We start from the raw sequence: 23625 nt of genomic DNA, 5'->3' as shown, positions 1-23625 counted from the left end.
TCGGACACCGAAGAGAGTCTGCACAAAGTTGACTCCGAGAAATAAATCTCGTGTCGCCAATTCAGTAAATATAGGTCTATGATGAAGGTGACGAGTCAGCTTCTGCCACCAAAACATAAACTGAGTGTCACAACACCCGCGTACCTCTGTCAGTCTGCCTTCACAGCCGGCCATCATCACTGCAGTGGGTCAGCTGTGCATTCCCATGTCGACCTTGGAACTGTACAATACTGTGACATGCCGCGTAAAAAGACAAACTGACTAAAATCACAAGCAACTATTACAATAGCCGTTAATGCATTTCTGATTTTCGGGACGATATGTATGCTTTGAACATATAACAATACCAACTGCCATGTAACTTATCATATGTGTTTAACTGTGTTACTGCTGCAATTTACTATCCGAGTATAAGTATCAATGCTTTTAATTTGTCATTGTAAATCTGTGTTTGCCTGAATAAAAAAAAAGTTGGAAAAAAATCACAAGCAACGATTAACTCCAGACTCACACAAATAGGCTACATACACACGCAGTGAACGGAGACTGAAATCATTGAGACATTGTGCGCTTATTGTTTACTTGTTACGTCACTGCCTGTGTTTGTCAACTTAAATGCATAACATCTTTCTTTTTTGCAACTTGCAGTACCAGGAGACAGGTGGTTTCAACCCGCTCTTTCATCCGTCAGTACGACGCCGTCCAAAGTGACGGTCACGGTCTAAATAATAATAGAACGGGTTTTTTTTATAACAATTTTTTAACAAAGGGTGGGGGGTGGGGATTGATGATGTCCCGGTGTCCCTGATTCAATCACATATGACAAACAACATAGGCTTTCATCACTCTCATTGTTGTTTGACGTCAACAAGTTAAAGCCCCATTATGTCTCAAGTGGTTTACAATACGATTTAAATCTTCTAATGAAAAAAGCAGTTCTAACCTTATGGAACACACTTGCAAAAGTATTTAATAGCATTAAATGACTGAAACAGTTCGTTTGAATTGCTTTGGTGGCGTAAACCACACACCAGATTGAGTGGTTTATCTAAACCCTGAGCCATCCGGTGAACCCGAGTGATCCACTTTCCTTGTTTTCACGATTTAGTCGTCAGTTTGTGATTTCAATGCGACTGGCTGTATCTGCAATAGTACGTTATTGTGTACCGTGCTGATTCTAAAACGCAACAAACGGCTGCGAGTCACTGACACGAACTTGTCGGCGGCGGCTGGCTTCAAGGGAAAGCGAGCGCTATATATGCAGAAAAACATACCCTCTGCTTTGAGACACGACCTTTCGTGACTCTGCTTCTGGGCTATCTTTTTTAAAACTGTCAAAATTTCGAATTGTACTGATCTTATCTTGATGAAAACAGAAATCGTTTGTGATTTAGGGACGGATGTTTGTGTTACAAGCTGTCAATTTATTACTTAGGTTTTAAAAGTTAGTTCTTGCGCCAAAATGAGGCGCCTGGTTGTAGATCAGACGGTCCTTCTGAATCTGTTATCACTAAGTGAAATTCTGTGATTTTACACGACTTAGAACGGTCACGTTATAATACTCTTGAGTCTCCGTTACCGTGTTCAAACATGCATCCTCCGAAATCGTAGTTGGGGCCAGTATGTCGGCCCGGCTTCCCGGCAGTCAGTCAATGGCAGGGTAACGGTCACTCATACACAAAAAAACTTGAACCCACGCGTGCGCGCGCTATTTAACAAGGACTGATTAAGATTTAGAGAGAGAGAGAGAGAGAGAGAGAGAGCAAATTAAATCACACCAAATTAGTAAAACAGTGAAATCTACGATACAAACGAGGTTTTTGGCTTTCCCCCGGCCAAACGGCCGCCAGCACTGAATTGCCCGAAAAGGGATTACATTCACATATCAGTATACACACATATTCGTATAGGAAAACAAGATGAAAACGGAATCATAGAAATGTATACACAATAATAGCTTACCCAGCGTTATGTAGGTAGAGTTGTGGAAACTGAAGTTCTGAACAAGTACCGCAACTACATTGACGGTAAGCACGCGGGCGCGGCAGTGCAGACTAGTAATCACCCCCATGCACCTACACTCCCCGGACACAACCACACTTCGAGTCAAGCTGTGCACATGCTATAGTAGAAGAAATACCCATTTCCAAGTGAGGCTGAGCTAATCAAACTCAGTCGAGGGGAATAACTTCAAGTTTTGTTTTAAATCAGTGAAGTTTCCTTCCGAACTACAGTTAAAACCGCAATGATCTGAGTCAATTGTAGTAAGATTGCCAAGAAGACGCACATGGGTTTTTTTTCGGTGAGCAAGTTCAAGCTCTCAACTTATTTGAGTTCTGGCCTTAATAACAATGCAACTGTGACAAGTAGGCCCTATGCATATTGGGGAGACTTCTGGGGTCATGAAGACAAAGAGTCGACTTTGACCGAATCAAAGACTGAGAACTTGAACTAGTGGACAGAGTATGTTTTGTTTGTGGTTTACTGTTCATTCCATTGAACTGCCAATGCCATTTCTGCAAAACAAACCTGGAATCACACTTTTCAGATTCCATATGTGTTATAAACTTTTGTTGTTAAAACCATTAGTCAAAATAAAATACATTTCGTGCTTTCATCTGTACTGAGACTGCGATGTTTAATAACCGTGGCTTTGTCGGTAAAAAGGCTTTTGGTTTTACCATATTTACGGCATACCAAGTGATCAAATAGTGCCATCGTAACGGGAAAATTCCTGCACTGTGGTAGTTTTTAACATAGAGGGGGGAATCGAGACGAGGGTCGTGGTGTGTGTGTGTGTGTCTGTGTCTCAGTATGTCTCTGTGACTACGGTGTGTGTGTGTGTGTCAGTAGAGCGATTCAGAGTAAACTACTGGACCGATCTTTATGAAATGTTTCATGAGAGTTCCTGGTTATGATATCCCCAAACGTTTTTTTTTCATTTTTTCGATAAATGTCTTTGATGACGTCATATCCGGCATTTTGTAAAAGTTGAGGCGGCACTGTCACACCCTCATTTTTCAATAAAATTGATTGAAATTTTGGCCAAGCAATCTTCGACGAAGGCCGGACTTTGGTATTGCATTTCAGCTTGGAGGCTTAAAAATTAATTAATGACTTTGGTCATTAAAAATCTGAAAATTATAATTAAACATTTTTTAAATAAAACGATCCAAAAGTACGTTTATCGAATTCTTCATCAGTTTCTGATTCCAAAAACATATAAATATGTTATATTTGGATTAAAAACAAGCTCTGAAAATTAAAAATATAAAAATTATGATTAAAATTAAATTTCCGAAATCGATTTAAAAACAACTTCATCTTATTCCTTGTCCGTTCCTGATTCCAAAAATATATAGATATGATATGCTTGGATTAAAAACACGTTCAGAAAGTTAAAAAGAACAGAGATGTAAAAAAGCGTGCTATCCTCCTCAGCGCAACCGCTACCGCGCTTTTCTGGATTGTTAATTTCACTGCCTTTGCCACGAGCGGTGGACAGACGATGCTACGAGTGTACGGTCTTGCGGAAAAATGCAATGCGTTCAGTTTCATTGTGAGTTCGACTGAGCTTGACTAAATGTTGTATTTTCGCCTTAGTGACTTGTTCTCTCCGGCAGCGCATATTTTCCAGGAAGAGACGGCGTTTTCCTTGAGCAAGGCTTCTATGGTAACTTTAAGAGCTGTTTGGAGTCTGGCATTTAAAAGAAATATTGAACGTTTTTCAACGTCACTTGATTAAATAGCTCTAAATTTCCCCGGCAGAGAGAGAGAGAGAGAGAGAGAGAGAGAGAGAGAGAGAGAGAGAGAGAGAGAGAGAGAGAGAGAGAGAGAGAGAGAGAGATTATAGTTTTTGTGTGTGCTCTTTTTGTTGTGGTGGTGTGTGTGAGTTCATTGTAGGCTCCACTGCACAGAAACTGCCTATTTAAGATCAATATTTGTGCTAAATGTACAAGAAGAATGGATGTCAATTGTCCTCTTTCACTGTATGAGTGGCATTTGAGAGAGAGAGAGAGAGAGAGAGAGAGAGAGAGAGAGAGAGAGAGAGAGAGAGAGAGAGAGAGAGAGAGAGAGAGAGAGAGAGAGAGAGAGAGAGAGAGAGAGAGAGAGAGAGAGAGAGAGAGAGAGAGAGAGAGAGAGAGAGAGAGAGAGAGAGAGAGAGAGAGATCCAGTCGGTACAAATTTACCTTCATTTTTCAGTCCAACATTTTGATACAGAGGTACACGGTACACACACACACACACACAGAGTGAAGTACACACACACACACATTATCGGTATACAAATTCATTTTATTATTGATTTCACTTGCAGTTCATCTGCAACTATGTTTTCAAACACAACATTAAACTCATTTCATCCATGATTCAAACATGCTTCGCACGAGTCCGGCGCACCATTGATTAAGTTACCAATACATTTAAAACAAATCCTTCTTTCAATGTTTACTGACAAAAACTGTAAAAAAAATTTTGGTGACCATTTACATCAAATGCAACAAACATACTAGCTGGAAAAGGAATCTCAAAACTCATTCAAAATCCATTCTTGGAAAGACAAACTGAGGCAGAGCGCTGTTTAGAGATTAAACAACCTAAGGAAAGTACGTGCTCTTAATGCATGCGACATGTGTAATGGAGTTAGTGAGATATACGGAACCAATCTCCTGGCACCTGAGAGAATGACAAGTATTTTGATGTTATTCTCTCAGGTGCCAGGAGATTGGTTCCGTATATCTCACTGTATCCATTACACATGTTCTATGCATTTAGAGCGCTAACTTCCCTTTGCTTATTTGATAATTATTGGAAAGGTCAAAAACAAAAACAAGAATTAGATGATACCCTTATTAGTTACATGGTTATTCAATAAACACACCATATACTTTGAGAAATGCATTGTACACAAATAAAGATGAACTTGTTCGTGAACAAAGTCAGCATCCAGACAAACGCCAGTCAAAAATTAGATATGAATGTAAACTGCAAGAAGAATACTTTAAAACTGTATTGTTTATTTTAGAGTTGATTAAATACAGAACAGAATACAAAGGGTTAACAGTAGCAAAAACAGGAATTTTGCATTTTATAATAATAATAATAATAATAATAATAAAATGAGCATTTAATATAGCGCAACATCATAACTTTACAATTATGCTCTTTGCGCTTGACACATTTAAAATTAAAACACAGTTACACAAGCATTTACATCTACATTCATAGTCAACAAAACTTAATTAAAAGCATACACCATCAAACATACGATAAAAAAAAAATTTCTTCCACTAAGTAATAAAAACATGAATAAATAGGTAGTAAATAGGACGCCTTGCAGCTCCCTGGCCATATGTTTTGCCATTGCTGTTGTTTTATAGTGGTTATTTATGCTGTCTGTGGGACAAGGTCCTACACAGTTAACATGCACACAGTAAAAGACCACAAAATTATTGCTATTTCTGGCCACTAACGCAACATTTACTAATTCAGTAACTGTTTTAATCATAGTATTTTACAGAATCATCTCAAATCAAGATTTGGACATAAAACGCAATGCAATTATTTACAGTTTTTTTTCTGTTCGAGAATTATTTTATGACTGTATTTTAAGGATATGTACAAACAGTATTTCTTTTGGGGGCTGTATGCGCCCTAATAAAAACATGAACAGAACCGCAAAAAACAAAAAAACAAACACAATCGACAAAGAAAAATGTAGCAGATGAAAAGATGCCACAGCCGCCGGCTACTCCAACCCAAACTGCTCAGGGTGAAAGGTGCTGCAGCAGACGTTGTGGCAATGTCGAGGAGAGGGATGATCGTGGCAACAGCAGATTCAGTATTTGTGTGCATGGGAGGCTGTGAGTGAGTCTCCGACTGGCTTGATGGCATCGCAGCAGTAGTCTACGTCAGGTGCTCAAGCCGCTGTTCCACTGTTGGCAATGGTGTCGATCACAGCGTCTGGCAGATCGAAGGCAGGGGTCTGTCACCAGCGTTGAGCTTTTTGCACAGTGGCAGCGACCCCTGCAGATGCCTTCCTCTTGGGCGGCATACTGTAACTGAAATTAGCTCACCTAATTTTGTAATTGTATGACGAAACAAATGGGAGCATTAAGAGGCATGAAATTCTTGATCAAGTCTGAGCGGCATGTGCCATGCCCGCTTATAAGCTTGATCACGACGTATGAATTGAAATTGGTCACCATCATATTGTTCTTGTTTTGAATAATATTTGAAAAAGATGTTCGAATATATAGTCAATAAAAAACTCATCCTTTGCTATCCTGTTGTCATGCATAACGTGATGTTTCTCTGGTACAACTGAAAATATAGAGTAAACTTTGGCTGCTTGAACGAAGACAAAATCACCCACCACACAGTACACTGCATCCATACAAACAAGCTCAGAATATGTGCCCAATTAAATATTTTAAATTTTCCTTGGCCTTGCATTAACTGACTACATGTGTATTGTTTACATTAGTGGAAAGATCGATAAGCTTTCCTGGTGAAATTGGCACTTGCATGCCTCTTGTGTAGTCAATCCAGAGAGGTGGATTCCCAAACCTACAGTATATTATTTTCAATACACCATATCATCGTCAATCTCACTGAGCTCCTCATCTGTGTCACTGTCACTGTCTATGCCCTCTTGTATCAGATCAAGCAGATCTTCTTTTTCATCTTCTGTGATCTGATCTAGCACCTGATCACATCCATCCAGCACTTGGGTTGCACCAGACAAAATCTGTAAAACAGGTTTGGGGTGAATTGTCAAAGAATCTTTGCAAACACTGGCAGAGGTGGTCTCTAGATCTCTCATGCGAATTTCGCACTCCCACAGATGGCGTGTCAGCAAAGCTTGGCACCCAGAAATATATTCTACACTACACTGAAGGGTGCTCCTGAGGTCATCCTTCAAAGCAGTCAATTTCGTATGTTTGTCACTGTAAAAATTGTGAGCTGCCTTGTACTCAGAGGACAGGAGCACCAGTTCTTCTTGGGCCCTGTCGAGAGTGTCCTCCAATTCTATCACTCGAGAAGACGAGGCACACAGGATGCCCTGACTACTGGAGATCTGTTCCAGCGTCACCAGCTGTCTCAAGACAGAATCTGCAGGGGCGGGGACTGCTGCGAAAATGTTGTATTCGTCGACAGCCTTCTGGAGACGTCTTGTCAAGCCTGTGACGTTGCCGTTGATTTTTTTCCAGATGTTTTGGCCCTCTGAAGACAAACACACAGAGGAACAAATGTCTCATGTAATTGCCCCACAGCCCATGTTACAATTACACTTGGGTTGCACACGAGAGCTCTTTATTCCAGTTTTTAAGTACACTTCACTTAACTCCTAATTATCAGTGAACATTTTAAGAGAAACATTCACAGTTGACTAACAATGCCTGTGTTTTATTTGTATTTGCATTGTTAAAGCAGCAGATCCACCAACACGAAACATTGCATGGGTAAACTATTCACGGTAACAAATACTGCCCAACCTACCTCAAAAGACCCCGCAATTTTAAGATTTCCTCCTTTTTCAAAACACTGTTTTCTCATACTTTGTGTTGACAATCTGTGTAAATGTTCCCCCATTTTACGACCTGATTTTCTCTGATTGTTGGAGGTCTTTAAAGGGGGGTTACATTGCAATGGATGCATTATTCTCTGGGAAGTGCTCTTATTAAAGCCTGTCCTTAACTGGGTGAAGTTGATATTTTGAGAAGCTGGCCACATGGCATTTTAGCACTGAGTTTTTGGTAAAAAAACCTTCACAAAGTCAACTTTGGGCTTAATTAAGGACCGTCTTTAATGATACAAGCAATTCCAACTGTCCTCGTTTGAACTAAAGGCTAACATTGTTAGGGGAGACAAAAACCAAAGTTCATTTACTGGAATCTGGAATTTTTGCGAGGTTGAATCGTCTCTCCGCTGCCAGCGTCCTCATCTTCTCCATCAGCTGTTCCCTTTTTCGCAAAACGGCGGCTTCGACACCTTGCTTGTACAAGTCACCCTCCTTTGTCCAGCGCTCAAAGCCATGCCGGCTTTCAACTAGAATCAGCTTGGCACAAAGTCTGCAATAACATTAACAATGTTGAATAATGAAAACAAACACATACAACAAGTACATGTAGTAAGGTATAAAACTTCCTCAATGTGTAATTTCTGCAAAGTTTAACAGTAGAATCAATATAAAAAAACAAAATAATTTTGTATTGAATAATTGTGAAACAAAAAAAGCAAATGCTTATACAACTCGCCTTTGTCATGTCCCACAACAGTGGAACCTCTCTTTTAAGATCCCCAATTGGCACACTCTCTCACCTTTTCTGTTGATAATCTCTGAAAGTTTATCCCATCTTTTAAGACTCCCTTCTTTTTAACCCTATTTGGACTACATTGCCCCACATTTAAAAAGAAATCCACAGCGCTCATATGTGGTAACACACTTGCGGAAAACCAGCAAGCAACAGTAACAGCCTTGGCACTGAAAACCAAACTGAACTCATCGCTTCACGACACTAGCCGCGCCGGTTTCTCTCTGACTGGATGCTCCCCGTTGGTTTGCCGAGTCTATCAAAACAGGAATACACAGTTAACTCCCAACCGAGATGAAAGTGATTGCAGATTGGCCAACTTTTACAGTAATATCCGTTATGTTCTTCACAGTTATGAAAAAGACATCGTTCTAAGGTTAAAACAAGTCGAAATGCTGAGACGGCTGTGGGAAGGAGACCGTGATATTGTTGCATCACTCCCAAATGGTTACGGAAAAAAGTATCGTCTGCTTCGTCGCCAAAGTTGATTATCACGTGACACTTTTGCCATATTAAGAGTTGTTTGCACAGTAAGTACATCCCCGAAAAATAGCTCGCTCGAAACTGTCTTACAAATCAATTCTTTTGTAATTTAAAAATTACACAACACCATGAAAAATCATTATCGACCATCGCGAATCTGCTTATATCCATAACACATTATGAAAAGCTCTAGGTATGTAAAGAATATAGTGGATAGTAGCCTGATCTTGAAAATGAGCAGGGTAACCGTAAAATTCCGGTATTAGCCGGTGAGTGACGCATTTTGCTACCAGAAAAGTCTGGTATCCACCCAGAAAAAGTTGAAGACCTATTTTGAGACATTGTCAGGTTTTCTCTAGGTCTTTAAAGGATGATTCCTCTGCATATGAAACCCCAACCCAACTGCCCCCCCCCCCCCCCCCCATTTTTTTTTTTAAACCAAACAAAAACAACAACCTTGAAGTGTGCAAAGTTCCAAAAACGCCCCAGATAATGTCAATGTTACATAAGTAACTATGAATCGAACATGACCCCACTGTGACTCCAAGATGTAACGAGGGTCTATCAAACTGGGGTCTAGTTGGTAGATTGTCAAACCCGAGAGATGTGCAAAGTTCTAGCTTAAAATATATGCAAGATAAAGTCAAAGTTTAGCTTTTATTAATCGAACATGACCCCGCTGTTACCCAAATATTTGATGAGGGTCAAACCACACTGGGGTAATGATGGGAGATCATCAAACCCTAAAAGTCTGCAAAGTTTCCAAGCTATCGCTTGAGATACCTCAATGTTATTTTATTTGTCCATTAGGACTAACACTGAGCTTGTAAGCCGTAAAACAAACATGATAACAGGCATGAAAACAAAAACAAACATTACTTGTCAAGGTTTCTGGGCCCACCGGTATGGTCCAGATTGCCTTGGGATCTTTCCCTGCAAAAGAATGAAGTCAATAACGTTATTATGTCAATATCATTACAATTTCCTGCTGCGGATATCAATTGGCTGTAGATCAATGAAAAATTGATACCCACAACATGTTATGTAACACAACAATAAAATTAAAAAAACGCAAAAACAATGGAATGTTTTCCATCAATCATGTGATTAAGTTTCAACTTAAATTATAATTTGATGGGAAGTTTCCAATTTGTTTTGAGAACAGCAGCGACATTCTTTTTTTAAAGTTTGATGGACATTAACCAAACTTTATGACCATACATATATCGTAAAAACATTATTTTTTAAGTCTGAGTGATCCAGCGGCAAACAGTGAACACCCCCACAAAACAGCAACAACCTGCTGGCTTGAGTGTGGCCTTGCCCTTGACAGATGAGAAAGACCAACCACATTTCAACAGGTTAACCAAATATGAAATCACACATAAATTCTTTAACTCGCTTGACTGTCCGAATAAAAATATGTTTACAGGAACTTACACTTCCCTGAAGTAGTCAAACAGCAGCAGAGAATAGTTGTCCTTCCAGCCACGGCTTTCTGCAATTAAAGAAGACTTGCAATAGAATTGCATGCACTGAATCAGGAATGAGACCTAACCAACACAGAACAGATACCAGTTAGAAGCAGTAACTATCTCAAGATGATTTGCAGAGAGCGCAGGTAGCATGTCAAAACATTGTTAAAAACAGGTACTTTGTATCTTAGAGCTTTTAAATACCCCTGAGGACGATACACATGCCAAAATATTGGGGTAAAAAGCTGGCTTGTTTTCTTTGTCTTCTCAAAAAATCAAGAAGAAAATCCAAATAAAGAATTTCAGATGGCTTTCTACATATATCAAAACACTTAACAGTTGAAAACCAACCAGTGTATCTATCACTTTTTTTTTTTAAACCTTTGAGAGATAAACTGAGGGATCACTAATATAAGTATACATAAGTATTATATATGTTGTTGTGATACACAGCTGTGTGATAAAACCTTCAAAATCAATTGAGATTTCCTTATTACAAAGTGAATACATGTATACGTAGAGGTTACATGCCGAGTCTCAGTGATTATTTAAAATAATGACCACTATTTTTTAATAATCACTGAGACGAGGTGTGTAACCTCTTTATTCCTCTTTTCTTCAGTTATTCAAAGAAAAGAGGAGTTCTTGTGCGAAAGTTTGATCGAATCCTATTCACTCAACCAGTCAACCTGCGCAGGCGATTGATTAATGCGCGGTTGTATAGTTCCGTGAAAATCATTCAATTATGTTAACATTTCTTGTCAGTTTCCCTGTTTTGGACTAAAATCAAGTACACAGAAATGTTGTTATTCTTCTGGGGTGGTACAGATATTGTGTGTTGTGTTCATGTTTTGGTATCGCTTAGGATATGTTCTTTCGTCAAATGGGACTAGCAGACGAACTTTTGTACCTGTGTTCCAATGTTAAAAACTGTATGAAGTTCAGTTTTCTGGGGAAAATAGTGTATGAAACCGCTTAGTTTATGTTCTTTAAATTGATGAGATGTGTGCATTTGCTTGCGTGTGATCTGTTTATAAAATGAAATATTGTTGAAAACTGACCGTCGGATTGCAGTCTGTTGTCGAAGAAACTGAGTCAACAGAAATTTGAAAGGGGAACTACTCTTGTTGCTAGACAAAGTGTGAGAGTTACTTGCCTTGGGAATTTGCTTGTGTTGAACGTTTGTGCACGGCAGATCTAGATTCAGAAAACAACCGAACTCATGGATTTTATATTGAGATTCATGTGTTCAAGCCGGTAGTTGTTAAATTTAAATGCGTAATGTTTGTATTGTTTGCTCCAGAGATGTATATTTCGTACATTAGAGCGTTCGGAACTTTTCAGTCAGAAAAGTAGTACCGACACAGAACAGCTTCTCAACCCATTGCGCTGTCGAGGATTCAGGCTGTTGCTGGCTCGTTATTTGTTTGGTTGCTGGGTGTTTATCGAAAAATAACTAGCTCTACAAGTTTACAGAGGTAAAGAAGCAGAGGGGGGAATAATAACAAATATTTACAAAACAAAAACACATTGTGTATATCTCATTCGCACATTTGTCTGCATACCTATGGCAAGCTGCTTCCTATGACATGATTCGTATTCTGCCTGTCGTAGTTGACTGATTTGATCTTCAGTCATTCCTGTGGAAAAACAATGAGAAATGAAAACACTGAAAGATTGTTGACCCTTACTATTGTATTGTGACTCATTCATAATAAAGTTTCATTTCAGGTATCCGTAATCTTACCTTAAAGGAATGTTTTAAAGCAGCATTAAGATTCAAAATTACATGAAAAATGGCATAGCTATGTGAATATTTATGTTTGTGGTTCTCACTTGCGAATATGAAGAACACCCCCCAAGACAAGAAGAAATCAACAGCAGTAAAAACATTATTTATGTTCTATCTATACTGTAATTCATTCAGAACAAAATGCTTACCTTTACGCAGATCCTTCAAAGCCTTCTCGTTGGAAGTGCAAGTTGCATTTGCTTTGAGCTGTTTCTGGGCAAGATATGTTGCTGAAAAAGACAGAAAGGGAATTAGAAAGAAGCCATAAAGGAAATAACAAAGAACATTATATTCTCGACAAGTGCATTGGTACCAAGAAAGGGACACCCTCCAACAACAGGACATCTCCCAACAAACGACTGTTGTTCTTCCCTGTGTCTAATAACATGGTCAAAACACTCCTATTGTGAAAGACCACGTGCGATGCAAGGACAATTTCTTGTTCTCCACAGCATCCTTCCATCGCAGGTACCACTACATACCACTTGGACATATTTTGATGTGGTTCACGTAATTATGTATACACCGCGCCAAAAGTCATACATGCAAAACCAAACTTTGAAAAGTTTAGTAAGACTAATGATCTTTCAGTCATAAACTGAACGTTTATTTCTTCACAAAAACTATTCAGCGTCACAGCCTTAGACATTAGGGCCCTATTGATTATTTCTGGTGTATTGCAATGCCTACGTATGACCCCTATATCAAAATGATTCATACACATACCAAGATTTTTTCGCAGCCTTTCTGCATAATGCAGCAATGCAGCTGTCAGGAGGTCTACCCTGCGCTCAGTTGTCATTTGCTTTGTTATAGTGCTGAATTTCCTGAGGTAGGACCACAGGCGCTCCAGAGTTTCGCCGTCCGTCAATCCAATGCCTGGTGTTCTGCGTGGTGCGTACTCTAGCTGAAAATAACACATTTACATCAGAAAACGGCATAATAACACACAAGAGGAATGAGAAGTCCAGTACTTAGTATTTCTTTTCACATGAACGGATATACATTTTTGTTTACAATAAAAAACGCTGGCGCTGGACCCGAGTACTCTTCAGACTGGCTCGCTCCCCCAGTATGAAAGTTTTTGTCTTGTGCATGTGGATTTTAAAAAAAAAAAAAAATTATTCATTTTACACAATTAAAAAAATTATTTGAGTAAAATAAAACATTAAAACGTTCATAATAAACAATAGTAAACAAGAATTAAAAAAAAAAAAAAATAGACCGCCCATGCCGGGAATCGAACCCGGATCCCTTTGGCCACCAAGCCACCACCTTGAATCACTGACACAGTGTCCCTGTCGCTCTCTCTCGTGCTCTCTGTCTCTCTTTCAGTCTCACCGAGACCAAACCTGCACTGTAGTTTCTTTGCCGAGACCAAATTAATCCCCACCCGCTGGCTGGCTCGCAAATTGTCTCGCATGCGATACGCATGCTTTTCATGACACACGCGTTCGGCTGTTCTATCAGCTCAATGGCTGGCTGTAGCTCCGATTGAATTCGTCCAACCGTCAAGAACTTTTGTGTTTTTTGGGGCATTTAGGTCCCAGGTAACATTATGAAGTTTTAATACGATCAATCGGACCTATTATCAAGTTAGTGTATCAACTTTTGAACGAACTGCGCAGCTATTTCCCAGCAATAAGCTGTTAAGTCGAGACAGACAGATACACACACAGACACACAATTAAAGTCTGCTGGACCCTAGTACTGCGTACTCGGGGATAATAATCATATTAGAATCCAGGAAGCTGATTATGGGGATAGCTTTTTGTTTGCTAAATAAAAAATGAATGAAAGAAAGTAACCAAAACTAAAAACAAAATCTGACATATGTAATTTTTAAGTATAACATACACACACACACATGCCTGGCCAGACCTATAACACGTAAAACTAAAATCATAGTGTCTTTGCTATTTTTTCTTATTCTTCTTCTGCGTTCGTGGGCTGAAACTCCCATTTACACTCGTGTTTTTTTTTTGCACGAGTGGAATTTTACGTGTATGACCGTTTTTTACCCTGCCATTTAGGCAGCCATACGCCGTTTCCGGAGGAAGCATGCTGGGTATTTTCGTGTTTCTATAACCCACCGAACTCTGACATGGATTACAGGATCTTTTTCGTGCGCACTTGGTCTTGTGCTTGCGTGTACACACGGGGGTGTTCGGACACCGAGGAGAGTCTGCACACAAAGTTGACTATGAGAAATAAATCTCTCGCCGAACGTGGGGACGAACTCATGCTGACAGCGGCCACCTGGATACAAATCCAGCGCGCTACTGACTGAGCTACATCCTCTCCCATCTTTGCTATTTCAATATTAAATAAAAATATAATCAACCTGGCAAATCATCTTGTGCCCAAAGGAGTGGAATATTGGCAACACAAACTTGACTTTGTCTGCAGTCAGGGGCCCGTGGGATTTCTGAAATAAAATTGACTTGTTAGTTATCAACACACATCACGGAACACAGCATAAAACGACATGATATAACAATTCTATTGCAAAATGTTGTTGTACTGTGCACGGAAGTTCACTATAAAAGCATACAGAAAACATTTGTTAACTGTGATGAAAAGTAATACATTTCACCTAACTTTCATAATCCTTTTCAAAATCTGCCACTCAAGTGTTTCTTACCTAAAAATGTCTGTGAAACAAACCCAAAAGGAAACAGTAAAGAAAAAGAAAACTCAAGCTCTATGCAAAAAGACTCTTTAAAGTAAGACAAAAATAAAACACGGTCAAGTACCTTCATGTGACTTGCAAGTAGACATGCAATGTCATACATGATCACCAGCTGCTTCTGGGGATGTTCAGCTTGCAGTGACTTGAGGAGATGAACAGGGTAGCTCAGCCTGGGCACATACAGGTTTCATTAAAAAAATCTTACATTTGCCTCATCATTGACATTATTCAAGACATAAGTTACATTTTAACTCATGTGACAGTATTCTCTGGTAAAAGTATCTACTAGCAAATCCAAAAACTAAGTTTTGTGTTAATATGAGTTTGTCTGTTCACTTAAAAGACTGTTGGGTCGAAATATCTGTGAATGTATTGTTTTGTCAATAACAAACGTTTCAACAACCTACCTTTCTTGTTTTTTGATTCTATAATCTAGCAGTCAGTATCTATATGGAAAATGCCCACAACACTGCATTTAACATTGAAAAATCTTGACAGAGAGGGGAAAAAAAATACTCATGTGTGTTTTTATGATGCACAGGAACATTCAGTTGACTAAACTCCAACTATAATAAAGCAATTCAATCAATATGAGGCTTATATCGCGCGTATTCCGTGGGTACAGTTCTAAGCGTAGGGATTATTTTATTTTTTTTAATGCAATTTATATCGCGCACATATTTAAGGCGCAGGGATTTATTTATGCCGTGTGAGATGGAATTTTTTTACACATTACATCACGCATTCACATCGGCCAGCAGATCGCAGCCATTTCGGCGCATATCCTACTTTTCACGGCCTATTATTCGAAGTCACACGGGTATTTTGTTGAAATTTTTATCTATGCCTATACAATTTTGCCAGGAAAGACACCGACCTGATATGAACCTTCGTGGTCGGCTGGGCGTTAAGCAAACAAACAAACAAAAAAAGGAAAGACCCTTTTGTCAATCGTGAGATCTTTAACGTGTACACCCCAATGTAGTGTACACGAAGGGACCTCGATTTTTCGTCTCATCCGAAAGACTAGCACTTGAACCCACCACCAAGGTTAGGAAAGGGGGGAGAAAATTGCTAACGCCCTGACCCAGGGTCGAACTCGCAACCTCTCGCTTCCGAGCGCAAGTGCGTTACCACTCACCCACCCAATTTAACTAACCTCTCTCCATGCTTCAAGTTCAGGAACAGTTTGGGGAACTCGTGTCTGCACGCCGCTCCAAACACACCAGTCTCATCCAGTTTTTCAGTTCTGCTCTTGGACCGTGAACAGTTTCCAGCTCGGAAGTTACTACACTCCTGCAAATGTTACACAATTGATAAGAGATCTTCTGTTTCACAAAAGCAATCACATCTAAGTGTGAAATACACATCAGCATCCACATGTTTACAAAGCACCTTGAAAACTGGCTGTGGTTTATTATTACCATGAATAAATACATGGTGCTAAGTTGTCACAACTCTGTTCTGTGTGGATACATGTGTGAAGAAATGTGCTAGAGAGAGCTTAAAGTACACAATGGAATGCCTTTGTCAAGATCTACAACAATGAGAGAATCAGGCCGTAAAAAGGAGGGAGTGTCATAATGTAGCTTAATTTACAGATAAATATTTAATCTGAAAAAGCAAGGTCTAAAAAAAAAGGGGGGGGGGGGGGGGATGGGGGAGTCTTAAGAGGAGGTTCAACTGTTACGTGACCTCCACTCACCAATGCACATTCCATGTCTTAGATGCATACCTGCTTTAGGTACGGACTATCAATAATACCAACACTCATCAAGATTTGTACAGGTATTTACAGACAGTGTAGATCCTGGCTTATCATTACAATTGCACCCAACAACACATTATTATATTAAATGACATTTCTGTGGGATTTCTAGCAGTATAATGTAATGTCATCTAGTGATGCAAAAGCCATAGTTCAAAGAGGCACCACTGCAAAACAAAGAAAAATGATCTTAATTCCTGTTGTCATCTATCTAAACCCAAGGCACGATCAAACACACAAGTTACTACCCACTGAGATGAATCTAGTTGCAAATGATATTGTAACTAAGCAAATAATAGAAGATTAGAAACGTACCTCTCCATCTCTTTTACTGCATGTGTTAGAAGCACCAATGAACTCATCTACTTTGTGTTGATCCATAAAGTACAGCCCCTGGTGGTGTGGAGTTTCAGATCCCTTTCCAGATGAAGCCTTTCTCACCAACCCCATATTTCCATCAAAGGAATATATGGGCCTCTCAACCTCCTGAAGGGGAAAAAAAAGGACACAAACATGATCATAAATCCTCAATTGCAGAGAACCATGTCTTCTCCTCCTACTTTCATGTTTTGACAAGAGTACACTTTCACTTGCATTTCTCTCTCCTACGATGGAGGCAGTCATACTCCATTTCTGGAGGAGGCATGTTGGGTATGTTCTTGTTTCTGTAACCGATCAAATTCTTGTAATGGAACCAGTACCACCATGTATTCCAAGCATATATATTTGCTTTTGTGCTTCTGTATACTATACACTAAACTTGTTAAAGCAAAAGCGTAATAATTGTTAACAAATTAATTTACAGGTCCCTTCTTTGATGTTTGAATTTATAATTTGAGCACATTTTACCTAAACAAATCCTTTGATTAAACAAGAAGAGCAAACGCTCGATCGAGTCACTTTCGCAGTTCTGAATATTATATGAGGCATCAGATGGACAGGAAGAAATTGCTATTCACAACACAATGAGTCACGTTCACATAAAATTTGAGCCCGGTCACTTTTATAGTTTCCGAGAAAAGCCCAACGTTAAGTTGTGTGTTGCCGAACAGAAAAGGCTAGTTATCTCCCTTGTTTTTCTGATAACGTTCGTAAAAGGCTACAGATGTAAATACTTTGATGTAAAGAATAATCCTACAAAGTTTCAATCACATCCGATGAACTTTGTCAAAGATATAAAATGTCTAATTTTTCCTTTGACGCTGACCTGTGACCTTGAAAAAGGTCAAAGGTCAACGAAACCATCGTTAAAGTGTAGAGGTCATTGGAGGTCACGACTAAACAAAATATGAGCCCGATCGCTTTGATAGTTTCCGAGAAAAGTCCAACGTTAAGGTGGTGTCTACGGACGGCCGGCCGGCCGGCCGGCCGGCCGGCCGGACAGACTAACACTGACCGATTACATAGAGTCACTTTTTCTCAAGTGACTCAAAAATGCAATTTACCAATATCAGAACAACCAGGTTTGATTTATATAGATTTACTTACAAAACAGGCAGGGCAGGCTGTGCCATCATCAACAGTTGGGTCTATGTGATCCAAACGGTCCAGTTGGTAACAGTGATGCATGAAGTGGTCACAAGCATCTGTTACCAAGGCACGGTACAACTGTGTTACCTGCATCAGAGTTTAAAACAAAACCCACAAACTCACACCACTGTCTGTATTACTATCAATACCACAAAAGAATAGAATTTACAATGGTACTTAACACAGCACACAAAGAAACATGCCTAGTCAATCAGTGCATCTGTATTACCATGAATTAAACTCCTACCACCCCCCCCCCCCCCAAAAAAAAAAAAAAAACAACAAACCTGACCAATAGCATATTTACACTTTTGCAGTCTTGACCATATAATGTCATCTATAAGACATTCTGTGATCGCTTCACAAATGCATAATAGTCATAAAACTCATATCAACTAGCCCCAATGATCTCGCAGAACATGTTTAATCTTTGTGAACCAGCCAAAGGTACCCTCTTAGTCTTAATCATTCCATAAGGAATTGTCGCACTTTCTTGGTCTATGGCAGTCGCATCAGTTCCCTTGATGCAATCTATGGAGCTGTGTTCAATCAACGATTAAGTGCCAAGTGTGTCATCTGCTGTTTGTTTTCCTGCAAGAAGCTTGCACTAGTCCCAGTAAAAGATTACATTTTTCAAGACAGTAACTAAAATCTACAACACAATCATGATGGCTATATTAAACTGGTATCTACCAACCTCCCTTGAATTCATTTGACGAAACATGTCCAGTTTGGAAGCAATGGCATCAACAAAGCCTTTGACTGGCACACGACACTCTAAAAGTAGAGCTCTGTACCAATCCATCAGGTGTAGATGGAAGGCAACCCGGGGGCTTTGAGGGGATGCTGGCCATAGGTTGTGGCGCAGGAGGGTAGCTGATTCACTCTCGCAGTCACAGAATTGAACCCACACCGGGCATGACATCCCTGGTGTGAATAAAAGAACAAACACTGAAACAGGACTTGAAAAATCATTAATTTAAACAATCACATTTGTTTCATCACTAATAAAAACTGAACACCGGCCCCGCATACCCCAACACAAACGTGCAGGTCACTGCACAGACACACACCTTTTACAATGTTCACAAAGCAATAACATTACAATTTTATTGTGCAGTATTTTCATTAATTGATTTTGATCACTGTCATAACAGGACAATGTAACTGTCAGGCAGAAAATTCTAAAACAAGCAAAGCAGAAGTACTTGATCAGGTCCCACATATGAACTTATTTCATTAATAGCCTAAATGGCAGTCGATTAGCCTCAATAAGAGTGCTGTAAACAAATTATAAAAAAAAATAACATACCGTTGACATTCACAGCAGAAACAAGGGTATTCCTTTGTGTAGAACAGCTTGTGTGGGTTGCTCTGACAAGGACAGGAAATTCGTCTGGTTGGAGCTGGAAGGGTAGAAACACCTGACCCTGAAAGTGAGTAACTAAAACATATATATTTTAATTTTTATGGATAATATGTACGCTGCATACAAATGGAAAGATACTATTTTCCTCAGTGTTTATCATTTAATGTTGGCCATCACACTTTACAGGTTGAACTTGCACAAATAAAATACACAAAAGACAATTGAACACATACATGTAAATGAAGAACATGTTGCTGACTCCTGTACCAGAGTGTGACAAAAAAACTTTACCTACCTACCGACCCTACTTTTTTTGGTCATGTTACCCTAAACAGACAATTTTTTTTTTTTGGCCTAAGCAATTCTTTTAATTGGGCCTTGTTGTGCATATATGTATATGTTTACTATTACTTACCCGAAAAACAGCACTAATCCACCCCTAATGGGCCTAGCCCTATCACTAGTTCTAGTATCAGCAATACCAAGCTTGGCTTTTTAGATTAATTCTGGAGCACTCACACTATCAAGTATCATTTCTCTATTTCTCTATGAATGGTCATACCAGAACTGCCAGAATGCAATCGCTAACAATGCAAATATTGCCCAGTTGTCGGCCGCTATGATTTTGGTTACTTCGCAAACTATGGCCTCAAAGAAAGAACATGAAACACTAGTAGATCATTACATGTGTCAGACTGAATGAAACTGTTGAAAGAGAGGCTTCTCAATCTCAACCTCATATAGCTATACATGCATTGAAATTGTACTTATTCTTTGGTTCATTATTTTGATTATTCTCAAATGATAGTGATAGTGATACAAAGATAATATACTGGTCAATACTTACAAGACAATATATAGTTATAAACCAGAGCCACTAAGCAGCTTTTATTCCAAGATCCAACAAGGCTTAAACAATATTTGTAATGCTTGCTTTACCTTCCATATTTCTGGGCAATGTAAAGGTGAAAACCGATGGTACTCCTTAAGGTGATCCCTACAGAAGTACGCATTGCTTCCACAATCCAAGCATCGGATGACATGGAGGACATGTTTGGAACACACTGAGCATGTGAACTGACTGGGTGCCAACATCTCTGTCCTGACTGTCAGGAGATCAGCCTTATTGTTCTCCCACTTGTTGAAGCGCTGCTTCTTCTTGTAGGAATAACTTCTCTTGCTCTTCTCCTCAGCAATACTGTGTGGCTGTTCTTCGTCTGCAGGGAACATTGGAACTGGAGGGGCTGTATCCTCTTCCGATGTGCCAGGAGCTGATTCATCCACAGACTCTGGGGAACAGAAAGGCCCGGTTCTCTTTTTCCAGACCCATCTCCCAGTTTCATCATTCTTCTCCTTGACCCTCTTGTATTTGTCTGGAACCACCAATTTCTCATATTTCCGTTTAGGCATAATGAGGACTCTGGCGAACAGAAAGAAAAACAGACCAAATGTGGATTTTCTGCTACTGAGAACTATTGTGCAGTCAAATGTAATCTATGAATGTCAATGGCCCAGGAATCATCAACTACACATTTCATTATCTTACCCAATGGCCCAGGAATCATCAACTACACATTTCATTATCTTACCCAATGGCCCAGGAATCATCAACTACACATTTCATTATCTTACCAAATTAAAACTATTTTAACTGACACTGACAGTAACACAACAGATATATTTGCAACAGTATTTAGAATTGGGATTAAGACCCCCCCCCCCCCCCCCCCCATCTTATTTTATCTCACACCAATGCACTTTAAAAAAACATTCATGACTATTTATGACTTTCCGGGGCTACGAGGTTTAAAATAAAGGGATGAGAATCATGTACAGAAATCTGTACTGTGAACGCTACCCAAAACCTCACCTATACGGCGTGTATGACCTTGAGAGCTTCAGTCAACGCTCGAAGTTTGTAGTGATAACATCCGGTTTGCTCTCTCAAGACTATATTTTGTCTTCAAGAGAGATCAAGGAGAAAAAATAAACGGCCCGCCGAAGATTCGACCTCCAACCTCAAGACTTTGATCGTGTCGGATGTCCTAACCGCTAGGCTGCTGCGCCAATTGAGAAAAAGATGGGAAAACATTGATATGAACTCATGTTTTGTTATTCTTGAAGCAGCATGATTAAACATATTCAGTATCCGTCCACTGTTCAGTTCTAAGTGAAAACATGTATAAATTTTTCTGTGATGTCTTTTTTCAACTGCACAGAGCTTTGGACAGATCTATCAATTACCGTTCTTGTCATTTTCTTGCATGTTGTAGAGATATCGCAACTATCTGCATGACGCGAATGTCGTGTAGCATGACGGTGTAAACATGTACTGCGATTCCGTGAGACATGTTTGCACATAAAGGCAAATTTGAATTGCAATTTTTATGTTTTTGCAACGCATGAATGGCAATTCAAGCGTAGAATGATATAAAGTTATTCTTTTTTTTCTAATTTAGACAACACTGGTGGATTGGCCTAGCGGTTAAGACATCGTCATCGGCCCCAACATTTCGAGGCCCAAGGGCCTTGAGTTCGAATCCCTGCTAAGTCGTTTATTTTTTCTGCTCGATCCTTCTTGACAAATATGCTCAGCTCTGAGAGAGCAAATCGGATGTTACCACTGCAAAATTCAAGTGTTGACTTCAGACGCTCTTAAGGTCATACACGCCGTATAGATGGGGTTTAGGGTAGCGTTTGTTGTACTAAATTTTGTACATGATTTTCAGCCCTATCTTTTCAAACTCGTAGCCCCAGATAGTCATAAATAGACCACAGCTTTAAAAAAAAAAAAGTGTTTCTTTTGCCAGCATCATGCATGCGGGTATTCATGCGCCCTGAAACTTTCGCTGTGACTGTGAGCTATGAATCTATATCCAAAACATGTGCGCACATCGGGGTGTTTGGACACTGAGGAGAGTCTTCAAAGTTTTGGAAATGATCAGAATTTTCACTGGCCAGCCAGCGGATTATTGGCAATCCCCTGCCGCATGTGACTGTAAATTCGGACGATACAATACATGCACCGAAATTCTCCCACAAATTGAGACATGGAGGAGGGGGTTGGGGGAGCAGGTGAATGAGGGGGTTGGGGAGCAGGTGAATGAGGGGGGTGGGGTGTGTGTGTGTGTGTGTGGGGGGGGGGGGGGGTTGCAGGGGGAGGGGATGAAAGAATGGAGGCAGGAAATATAATATCTTGATCTTGTGTAGAATATTGTGGTGGGACTTAATGAGCAGGGAGTGGCAGGTGGGGGTAGCTGGAACTAAAACCAAAACCGCGAAAGTGTGGGTGTGTGTGGGGGGGGGGGGGGGGGGGGGGAGAAGGGGGAATAATTTGGATCCCAGGAATGGCAGGATACCGACAGTACCAAACCGGCCAGGCTTCCGCCAAACTTGTGAATGTCTCTCTTCGAAATTAAAGAGATACATTCATTTAAGAGTCTTCTAAGTGAAGCTGATTTGTGTGAACATTCTAGTCTATATATATATATTTGAGTATTTCCATTTTACTCCGAAGGTCGGGAACACGATTGACTAAAAGACCGAGGGGTTACCTCCCTTGTACGAAAAATGATTTTGCGAACAAAGTTTGTTTATGAGTAAAAGTAACCTTTATCTTTACAAATCAAACCGCAAGAGTGGAATAAGGGTTCCACAGTTTTATTCACCACTAGATCTACTTTGGAGGCGATGGTAATCAGTATGGAGTTTATTCAGTGACTGAATGAATGAGGTCAGCGAAGCGAGTCAAAAATGCAAATGTTCGGTACTGTGAAGTTTGTAGCTCTTGCTTATGCAACTTAGGTTGTCAGTTGAAAACGTACTACTTGCAACTACAATCATGATTAATTAAGGTTAATACACTTACCGTTATTGATAAATAATCGCCTGTTGAACTCAAATGTCGAACACAAAGCTGAATCGAACAGACACCATAACCGGAAGCCTTATGGGAAATCTATTCCTCTTGTTCGAGGCCTAAAACCGAAACCAGATTTGAAGACTGCGCTCTGATTGGTCCTCCTCGCGACTGTGAGTTGGCATTGAAGTGACTGAGTAATGCAGAGTGGCCACTGGTGTCCACAGTGTCCACTAGTGACTAACGTACTCTGGCCCGGTTTTCATATGACTGAGTCATGTACCCTGTCCGAATAAGGTGCACCCACACACACACACACACACACACACACACACACAT

At 39.8% G+C, this 23625-nt stretch overlaps 1 protein-coding gene across 1 annotated transcript; it reads right to left on the bottom strand.

Moving 5' to 3' along the window:
• Positions 1 to 4275: 4275 nt before the first annotated feature.
• On the bottom strand, positions 4276 to 23564 carry LOC138980796 (uncharacterized). Its single transcript, XM_070353688.1, has 16 exons — positions 23296 to 23564; positions 20367 to 20847; positions 19371 to 19488; positions 18756 to 18985; positions 18017 to 18145; positions 16844 to 17014; positions 15920 to 16056; positions 14825 to 14930; positions 14413 to 14496; positions 12795 to 12975; positions 12218 to 12298; positions 11842 to 11916; positions 10242 to 10299; positions 9681 to 9734; positions 7894 to 8075; positions 4276 to 7227 (listed from the first exon to the last, which is right to left on the bottom strand). The coding sequence occupies exons 2-16, from the start codon at positions 20835 to 20837 to the stop codon at positions 6587 to 6589; spliced, it is 2718 nt and encodes a 905-aa protein (XP_070209789.1). The 5' UTR covers positions 20838 to 20847; positions 23296 to 23564; the 3' UTR covers positions 4276 to 6586.
• Positions 23565 to 23625: the final 61 nt, after the last annotated feature.

Source organism: Littorina saxatilis, linkage group LG1 (assembly GCF_037325665.1).
Source record: "Littorina saxatilis isolate snail1 linkage group LG1, US_GU_Lsax_2.0, whole genome shotgun sequence".
In the NCBI taxonomy this organism is placed as follows: Eukaryota; Metazoa; Mollusca; class Gastropoda; order Littorinimorpha; family Littorinidae; genus Littorina; species Littorina saxatilis.
The sequence above is the reverse complement of the archived record's forward strand: the minus strand, read 5'-3'. Positions and strand labels throughout refer to the sequence as shown.

Bases quoted from the DNA above. Each gene is read 5' to 3' on its own strand.
- LOC138980796 (XM_070353688.1), bottom strand. From the start codon at position 20,837: ATGCCTAAACGGAAATATGAGAAATTGGTGGTTCCAGACAAATACAAG. The intron at 11,917-12,217 runs GTAAGCATTTTG...GTTTTTCCACAG, and splicing joins TTTGAAGGATCTGCGTAAAG to GAATGACTGAAGATCAAATC. The intron at 10,300-11,841 runs GTATGCAGACAA...CTTTAATTGCAG, and splicing joins TAGGAAGCAGCTTGCCATAG to AAAGCCGTGGCTGGAAGGAC.